A 9,951-nucleotide genomic window follows, 5' to 3' on the forward strand; every position below is an offset into this window, starting at 1 on the left:
ATTTTTTTAATTTCTGTTTTATTTTCTTTTTATTCCATTTATTTTAGAAAATTTATAACTCTTTTATTTGGAATCACAAAAATATGGGACCAATTGCAAAATTTTTCTCTTAAAATCTAGTTTCATTATCTGATTTTTAATTATTTTTGTGATTCCATTTAATATTTTTTGTGAATTATTTTGTTTTTAATAGTTTTTAATTCATTTTAAATACTTTTTGATATTCAAAAATTCCAAAAATATTTTCTTAACACATTTGGATCATGATAAATCTATGAAAAATATTCTCATTAATTTCTTAATTGATTTGAGATTTATTTGAGATTTTAATTCATTTGTGTTATTTTTCTTGATTTTTAATTGTTTTAAAATAGTTTATGTTTTCAAAAAATATTGAGAAAATTTGTCAAACTTTGTTTGACCATGTTAGACTTATGATGATTCAATTGGACTTATCCAAGTTGATTTGAATTGAATTTGAAGTTTGACAATGCTTTATTCATTTTATTTTATGTATTATTTTAATTTCAAAAAATACCAAAAATATGTTTGACTTTTCTTGACTTCTAATCTTCATTTCACTTCTGTTTGCCATTGATTGATGTTGATTCCATTCATATTTGACCATTGTGCTTTGGTTATGTCATTTGAATTTTCATTTTGTACATTTCATCTTCATCTCTTTTCTTCTTCTTTTTCTTTTGACCAATGAGTTAATGATTTGTGGTTAGCCTTGACATATGAGAGGCTTAATCTTCTTTGATCCAAATCAAATTCAACTTGATCAAAGATCAAGTGAATTGCTTTGTGTCCAAGATAGGTTGCTTCTTGGTCAAGCAAAAAACCTAAAATCCATACAAGGTCATTCTTCTTTTCTTTTGGCATGGTAAGTTGTAGGAGATTGGCTTACTAGTCATGATCCCTAACTTGTGTTTATTTGCCTATAGCTTTATTTACCGGCCTCAGATAGGTGTGACTACTATGTTAGTCCACTTACGATTGCTTAACATATCGCTAAATTGCCTTATGGCACACTAACACTAATTACTAATTACTAACTTTTAATTCAAGCATTTAATTCTTGCAATCTACTTTAATGCAATTTAATTTCTTGCCCATTTATTCATATTGTTTTTTCCTTTTGCTCGTTTGAGCTCATGTTTATGTTTATGATATTTTCCTTTTGCTCACTTGAGCACATTATTGTGTAAATATATTATTGCCTTGTGCTTGTTTTATCTTTTTTTGTGTAAACCCAATGCAAAAAGGAGAAATGACTTAGAATTAGGACCTCACCTATGCTTAATGGAGTTCAAGAGCAACTAGGCCTCATGCCTTTAGAATGCTAATTTTGTTGAAGAGCAACTAGGCCTCATGCCTTTAGAATGCTAAATCTTGAAAGTTGACTTCAAAGGACCCCTAATCTAAACTCATTCTTTGTCCATTTCTCTTATTTGCATTGTGAACTTTTTGATTGTTTGTTCTTGTGTGATAGGGATTCCAAACTTGAGATAGTTAGAAGGACCATTGTCATAAGCATCCAAGTTAAGAGAAACAAGTCAAATGGAAGATCCTAGGAGCTTGAATGTTTAAATGTTGTGATTGCTTATTTCTTGCTAAGTGCAAAGGAAATGAGCATCTTGAATCATCTTTATGATCTCAAGAAAGGAACTCCAAGGGTTTTTATCTCTTCTCTCATCTTTGCATGTTTAAGACTAGCCCTTCTCTTCTTCTCTCCACTCTAACCCAAGCCAAACTCATTTTGTGCAAACATTGACATTGTTTTCAAAATTAGAAACCTAGGCCTTATGCCTTTGATTTTTCAAACTCTTTTCATTAATACTCATTGTAAGTGAACTTAATTCATACTTTGACCTTATTTTGTGAATACTTCTAATTGGTAAATACAACTCACTTCAAATGATTTTTGTGGTTCCAATGACCACTTTTGTTAAAAACTTTTTCATGAACATTAACCCTAGGTTTGAGTTATCATAGTGGTTGATGTAAACCTCACCTTATCCTTAGTGATTGGACTATAAGTCTTCCATACTTATTATAGGGTGGATCCCTCACTAGTATGTTGAAGCCCTCCTCACATGGTGGATTGTCGGTTTAGGTTGAGTTTTCTCCCTTTGATAACAAAAGACCTTAAGGCTTTTGACAAATCAATTCACCAACTTATTTGAGATTTTTACCTCGAACTACGAGGTTTTGATCCTACCTTTGTGATGGTACGTAGGCAATGGGTTCATCCATTCAAACAACAAAATTGTAAATAATATATATTCTTTTTCTCATCTCCCCAATCATGTTTGCACAAATATTTTTCACAAATACCAACCTACAATACACATTTGCAAAAAGGGATCCCATAGAGTACTAAGGATGTTTTGGATGCTTAAAACCTTCCCATTGCATAACCAACCCCCTTACCTAGATCTCTGACATTTTTATTAGTTTTTGATTGTAATAAAACTTCTTGGTTTTTGTTCGCTTTCTAACCTTTCCTTTGGATAAATAGAAGTGCGGCGACGACTCGAATTGTATGCTTACTTTTAATTTAGTCAATAAATCTAAAGGTAACGAATACCCCGCTACACTTCTTATTATCATTATAAAAAGAAATGAACTGGTAAGAATGAAGGAAAATAAAACTTCTTTAGGCAGAAGAAGGTCATGCATTTTTTGCTCGATTGTTCTTTGAGTATTACTTCCGAGCACTGCCTTCAATCAAGATTAAGACGAACTTTTTCAATTTAAGGTTTCAGAACAACTTGGACAAGACAATGTCTTAGTTCTTCCTTGTGCTCAATCATTTTGATCTTTTAACTCGTGTTCCTGTTCGATGTCTTCGATCTCTAAGTGGTGTACCTTAATTATTTTCATAACTTTCTTTTTCGAAAACTCTAATTTTTTTCAAATCAGACTAGACATCAATGGTATGGAGTAAGAATTGGAAAATACCCAAAAATAAAATATTCTAGAAATTGGAAAATACCCCATCTTTAAGTTCATATAATTCTTTAGTTTGATTTTCCAACACCGTGCTAAGCCCTAAAACTTTACCCTCCAATCTCCTAACCTCCTTTCTCAAAACACCAACATCTTCTTCAACATATCTTTCGCCTTGCAACCTTGCTTACAAACAGAACAAGTGTGTTCTTCAATGTCGCACATTACTCGAACCATTGTTGCAAACTACACAAAATCCTACAAACCCACATAGAGAAAATGGTAAAGAACATAACTTTTAGGGTTTTGTGTTTGATTAACGGGGAACTTTTATGGTTTTGTGTTAAACAAGCAAACAACAATCTTGAAGAAACAAAAACATAGTTACATCAACGAACCTTAAATATGCCATGTTTAGATGTCTTTGTTCGGAAAATCTTAAAATGTAAACTGAGATACAAATCATAGAAGAAATCTTAGAACTTTAAACTTAAGAATGATTGAAGCTTGAAATGCAAAGTGTTGTTTGAAGGAATGAGGAACATATCTTAACAGAGATCTCGTGTGTGTTGATGGTGAGTGATGTGGAAAGAAAGAGATAGAAGAACCAAGGAGATATGGAGAAAATAGGGTGCGACTGTTGAGAGAAAGAGAGAGACAAGTTTTTATTGCGAAAGTATAAAATTGGTGAAAGTGTTTTGATGGGAAAAACATTTTGAGTGTCTTAACTAATTAGATACTGACACGTGTAATCAAAAGAGAGGGTATCGAAGTTTTTTAATAGAAACATTTGTTAATTATCGATTTATCCAAAAGTGTGAGTAAAATTGTTAAAGTGAAAGGATAAATGAGTAACAACATGCAATTATTTTTTGATAGGTAGATAGTAGAAGACTAATTTATTTTAAGATACTATAGAAGAAAATCACAAACTTTTGTAGTATGACAACTTAGACATTTAATTCTCTGTCAAAAGAAAAAGTGAAACTTCTTTTATATTTATGATCAATTTGTTTTACACACCTAATAATTTTGTTGATATATACACTTAAAAGCCACTTGAATGTACTTGAATATATATATATATATATATATATATATATATATATATATATATATATATATAATTACTTAAACAAGTTAAAAGCATTTTTAATAACACCAAAACTTTAAAAGAAATAACATTTTATATTAAGAAACAAAAACACTTTCTTTCTGTTTCCCATTTCACTTTCCTTCTCTTTTTTCACACATGGCCTTTCTGTCTTTTATTATCATCATCTCTATTTCCTTGCTGTGTTTGGTTGGTGAGCCCCCACAGTGTTTTTCTAAACCTCTAGACTAATAACCTATCGCTCTATTTCCTCTCTTTTCTCTCACTCATTCACTCACTTTCACATCAAAAAGTCACAAAAAACAGCTTTCATTTTTACACAAAAATAGTCCTTTTTTTTCTCTTCCATTACAAAACATTAACTAGGATTTGACTTCTAATGTCTGTCTCAGTCATTGTCCTCTAAATTTTTCTTAGCCACAAGGAGTGATGATTTTCTTGAAGATTATTGGTGTTTACACTAAGAAGCTTTCTTGTTTTGTTGGTTGAGATTCAAAGTTTGAAGCTTTGGTGTTGTTTGTGTTTTTTCAGTTCAAGTAAATTTGTGACAGCTGTTGAAATTCCTCAAATAAAGACATGCTTTTTAAGGTAATAATTGTCTTTGTTTGTCTTGTCTCTTGGTGAATATCATTTGAAATCCAAAAGGGTCATGGATCTACCTCATAGAATCTCAAATTGATGTTAGGTTTATTGTTTGCAAGGTTTGTTTGTTGAGAGAGAGAAAGAGAGAGAGAGAGAGAGAGAGAGGGGAGAATGAAATGCATAGAAGGGTAGAAATAGAAGAAGATTGCCAAGTTTTGAGTGAGTTTTTACCACTTTGGCCTTGTTGCTTTTTGCAAGGATTCTTGAGAGGAAAGATTTTCATTTTGCAACGGTTGAAATCTTCAAAGCTGCTTTAATAATACTAAAACCCCAAGTGAATATTTTTCTTTAACAAAGCCAAACGTGCCTCCAAGTTTCAATTTTTAAAGAGACCCTTTTGAAGAATTTCATTGCATTTCCTTCTGTTGCAATTTGTGGTATGATATATAGCATTGGAGTTATATATCCTTGAGCTGAATTGTCAAAATGGTCCAAGTGTGTCTATCCATGAAGGTTCCTTTTCCAAGTATAGTGATGCTTGTTTTGCTTCTTTGCTTTGTATCACTTTCTCATGTTAGAGCTCAATCTTCTTCAAATAGTGAAGCAAAAGCTTTAGATGTTGTTCTCCAACAATATGCTTACAAGTCTTTGGTGAATCCAAAAACAGGTACTATTTACAATGCAACTCAACTTCCTTCAAATTTATCTGGAGTTAAGGTTTCAGCATTAAGATTAAGGAGTGGAAGTTTAAGGAGAAAAGGCTTTCACATGTTCAATGAATTTGATATTCCAAATGGACTAATTGTGAAACCTTATGTTGAAAGATTGGTTTTTGTGTATCAAAATCTAGGTAATTGGTCCAACAAGTATTACCCTTTGCCTAATTACACTTACTTGACACCAGTTTTAGGACTATTAGCTTACGACGCCTTAAATTTGTCGGCTACAAATTTACCAGAACTCGAAATAAATCCTTCTGGCGACCCTATATCGGTCAAGTTCCAAGATGTTAAATCACCTCCTCATGGAAGTGTTGCAAAATGTGTTTGGTTTGATTTGAAGGGTGATTCCAATTTCAGCAATGTAAAAGGTGGTAACACTTGTTCTACTTCACAACAAGGTCATTTCTCTATAGTTGTTGTTAAGTCTAGTGTTCCTCTAGGGCCGAAAGATCGAGGAGAGGGTGAGAAGAAGAGTAATAAAAAGGTGTGGATTATTGTTGGTTCTGTTGTTGGGGGACTAGTTTTGTTGGTGTTGTTTTCATTTCTAGCTTTGTGTATAAACAATTACAAACAGAAGAAGAAAATGCAAGGAATGGAAAGAGCTGCAGATTCAGGAGAAACTCTTCAAATGGCTTCTGTTGGAGATACTAAAGCACCTGCTGCAACGGTTACAAGAACACAACCGACGCTTGAACATGAATACGCACCTTGACATTATACTTTTCGAACAATCTTTAGTTGCTGGTTCATTCATATTCAAGTTAATTTACTGCAATCAGAAATTCTTCTAATCACCCTTTTAGATTTTGATTGTCTGCGGTCACAATCTTACGCATTCTCGTAGTCATCTCACCGGAGGACGTTGGATCGAGATCAGGTAGTGCATAAAGCAAGCGGATTCTATTTGTTCTTAGACTCGAAACACCAAGCTTAAAATCTACAACGTCAAATCTTGATCCAATGACCACCAATGTGCTGACTGCGTGAAATTGTTGACTTGAGGTAATCGAAATCCTTTTTCTTTTGGTACAACTTTCTTTCCTTGTTTGGTTTCACATAGGAATTTTTGTGTACATCTGTAATGCTTTTAGTTTGTTTCATGATTCATTGTGGTGGTAATTTAGCAGTCAAAAAAGTGTTGATAATGCCATGAATTCAGTCATGCTCCATTGAAAATGAATAAAAACTTCAACAACTACATGAGATTATTTAATTTTTTTTACTTTCTGTCTTCACATGGTTGAAAACTTAATAACTTGAAATAAATGTTGTGGTCACACTGGCTTTCAGTTTCCATCACTTCTGTTCACACTGGCTTTTTAGTGTTTACATTTACTCATACATGCAACATATCAAACAAAAAATACAACTTTTTTTTTAAAACTTAGTTTGCGACCTTTAGATCGACTGATCCAAAGAGATCAATTCTACCGCTCACTAGCAGGGGTTAATTTAAAGACAGAACAAAACTTTGTATGGATTGATCTAACACAAAAATTGTTAGCACCTAACGAGATTCGAAGACAGAACAAAACTCTGTATGGACTGACCTAACACAAGAATTGTTAGCACCTAACAGAATTCGGACATAAGAAGAGCACACAAAATATTTATGGCTAGTCGTGATAAATTTTCATCGATAACCTCTTAGGCGCATAACATGCCTAAGAGTTGGAAATCGAACTTATGACTAATGACCAGTTGCTTAACTTATGACTAATGACCAGTTGCTTAAGGTGTCTGAATCTTTTAGCACTTTGGCCGACCATTGTTATTGTTGCCAATAATTAAGAAGATAAGAATTAATGGGTTAGAATTAGAATAGAAAAACAAAGTACTTATTCAAGGAGCCTCTCCTAATCATTGCTTACATTTGTTTTTATTTAGTTTCCAAACACAAAGACAAAAGAAAGTATATAAACAAATAACAAGACTTTGTGCTGTTGTGTGCTGGCAATTCAGTGGTCATTTATCTACAACTGAAAAGTGAAAAGGACATTGTAATTGTAATTATAATGCAGGCAAGGCAACAATGTCAGAACAGAAAGTAAAACTTCATAGTTTTGACAGCAAATACTTCTTCCCAAAATTGGATCCTCTACTACTACAGCAACACAATATTGCAACTTCTTCTGGACATTGGATTCTCTAGCGAAAGAACAAAAAACTTTTTTCCAGCACATGGCAAAGAATACTATTCTAGTGCCATATAACTTTTCAGCTGTTAAGCCATTAAAACACTTTCAAATGCAAACAATATTTAATGCTAGTTCTTCTTTTTCAACTAATGAATGGCATATGAAATTTGTAGAGTATGCAATTATGCATCTTAATAATGATATAGACTTCTAAGCTACTACATTCCTTTAATAAAATACAACTAAAGTTACTATTTAATTATTATTTGTATGAGTCAACTACTCAATCTTTATATGTTATAAAGAAACAAAACAAAGAAATTGAATGTTTTTAGCTGCACGGGTGAGGTAAGTGATGAAGTGAGACATCACATTCACAGCTCAGTTCCACCAGCACTAGTCAATAATTTTATGTCTTTTAGCTCAAGTAAGTATACAAAAACTTTTATCATATATATATATATATTATTTTACTTCTATTCACTCTATATTGCTTAAGTTTTGAGACCATAACTGGAAGGAATCTTCCTGCCACCTTTAAGTTGTATTTGGAACCTTATAAAGGGACTTTGATTGCGCTTTTAGTTTTGATAAATTTTGATTTTTTCAAACTGTTATCGGATATTTCGTAAAACTTTCTGTTTGAATGTAGAATTATCGGATTTATTGTAAATTTATCGTATATTTTTCAAAAGAAGGCATAAATTCGAAAATTTGAAAAATTGCCGGCAAAAATTTAAGATTTTCTGGAAAAATCCAGAAAGAAGTTACCAGATATTTGGAAAAAAAATTAGAAACAAATTAAACCTACAGGATTTTTTTTTAAAAATCTGGTATTTTCACCAAAATTTTCAGAAATTAAAAAAATCTAGTAGGTAGTATTGGAATTTTTGAAAAATATTTGTGTGTGACTTTCTTAACAAAGTTATGCGGATAAAACATATACATATAATGCAAAGTATTATAATATCATTACAAAACAAATTATATTGACTTCCTAGCTACTTCTTCCTAGTGCCTAATACGTCCTGCATATGCTGATTCCTATGCTTTTGCAACTTCACTATAATTTTGTGTGTGACGGGAGGCAAAAGACAATTGAGTTTCAACTTCACCTGCACCTAATGATCGGTGTTAACAAAACCCACTACATTTTGTGTCTACTTGACGCTATGCATAGAGCTATCACTAATGGGAAGAATGTGATGTTAAGATCCATGGACAACAAAACCAGCATAACATTATATTTAGAAGCAATATGGTAACCCATATCAGGAATCATCATCAACTTTTCACGACCCTGCACACCAAAGCCATCAACCCACAATGCACTCCTAACTTTCGGCACCATATCATATAACAAATTAGAATATATTTGATGGTGTTGATAAACTTCAATATCTAACTACGTCCGAATCAAAGGCCAAGACTCTTCGCCCTATCTAAGTAAAACTACAGTATCTTGAAAACCACAATTTCCATCATCAACAACATCAACAATGTCATCGATGTACTGATGTAAGAAAATGAGAAATTGAGACAAATATTTTAGTTTTAAAGACACGTTACACGATTGACTTTTAGTTGGTTTTGTACATGATCTCTTTGTACTCTGACTTCCCTACGAACCCTCAGCATATTCCCATTGTGAAGGATTACGATGCACATCACTCTCTTCACTATTTTTACTCTTCTTAGTTCCATTCTTTGCCCTGTACTTCACTGGTGGTGGACACATGGAAGTTATGGATGAAAGTTTTAGTTCCCAAACTTTTTTCTTCATCACCCTCTGACCTACAATATCCAGTATACTGAAATACTTTTTCAGCTCTTCACACTCTTCTTCTAAATCCAACAGCGTCTCATTATCTTCTTCAGTGACCTCATGCTCTTTAATAAATAATTTTTTCCAAATACATGTATAGAGTCTAATGGAATAGACTCTCCGTATATTTGATACCCTGCAAGTTCACACACACAAGGTAACACACGAGTTGTTTTAATGAAGCAACCACATGCTGTTTTGTCATAACCAACAAATTTGATCCTTTCTAATGTGTTATGTACACTATCTTGAAGCAAAATCATGCAATTTAGCGTAAAATAAAGTGTTATAGTGATGCTCAATGTTGCATACACTTTTCTGAAATGACACTCTAATTGAACTTAATTGCAACTTTAACATGGTGTTAACAACATCCCAACTTCTACATAAATCTTCCCTGCTACTTGCCAGCATATGTTTTAGTCTCCAATGAGCAAACTCAACCCTAAAAAACATAAACATAACAAAATATCAGTATTTGATCATTACTAATATAACTATATTCGTATTAACATCAATGTACCTGTTAGTTGCCGTGTTCCTATATGAGTGACTCTATTAGTCAAAGCAGTAACAAATCTTTCTTTATAGGGTGCCAACCAAATTTCATGTACA

The 9,951-nt window shown here is 32.5% G+C and overlaps 1 protein-coding gene and 1 long non-coding RNA gene across 2 annotated transcripts; one reads left to right on the top strand and one right to left on the bottom strand.

Moving 5' to 3' along the window:
* Window positions 1-2,871: 2,871 nt before the first annotated feature.
* LOC127129196 (uncharacterized) lies at window positions 2,872-3,636 on the bottom strand. Its single transcript, XR_007806215.1, has 2 exons — window positions 3,354-3,636; window positions 2,872-3,213 (listed from the first exon to the last, which is right to left on the bottom strand). It is a non-coding gene; the product is annotated as an uncharacterized LOC127129196 (long non-coding RNA).
* A 539-nt stretch (window positions 3,637-4,175) lies between these two features.
* Window positions 4,176-6,581, top strand: LOC127127258 (uncharacterized). Its single transcript, XM_051056399.1, has one exon. The coding sequence runs from the start codon at window positions 5,138-5,140 to the stop codon at window positions 6,083-6,085; it is 948 nt and encodes a 315-aa protein (XP_050912356.1). The 5' UTR covers window positions 4,176-5,137; the 3' UTR covers window positions 6,086-6,581.
* The last annotated feature ends 3,370 nt before the right edge of the window (window positions 6,582-9,951 follow it).

This window comes from Lathyrus oleraceus, chromosome 3 (assembly GCF_024323335.1).
Source record: "Lathyrus oleraceus cultivar Zhongwan6 chromosome 3, CAAS_Psat_ZW6_1.0, whole genome shotgun sequence".
NCBI classification, from domain to species: Eukaryota; Viridiplantae; Streptophyta; class Magnoliopsida; order Fabales; family Fabaceae; genus Lathyrus; species Lathyrus oleraceus.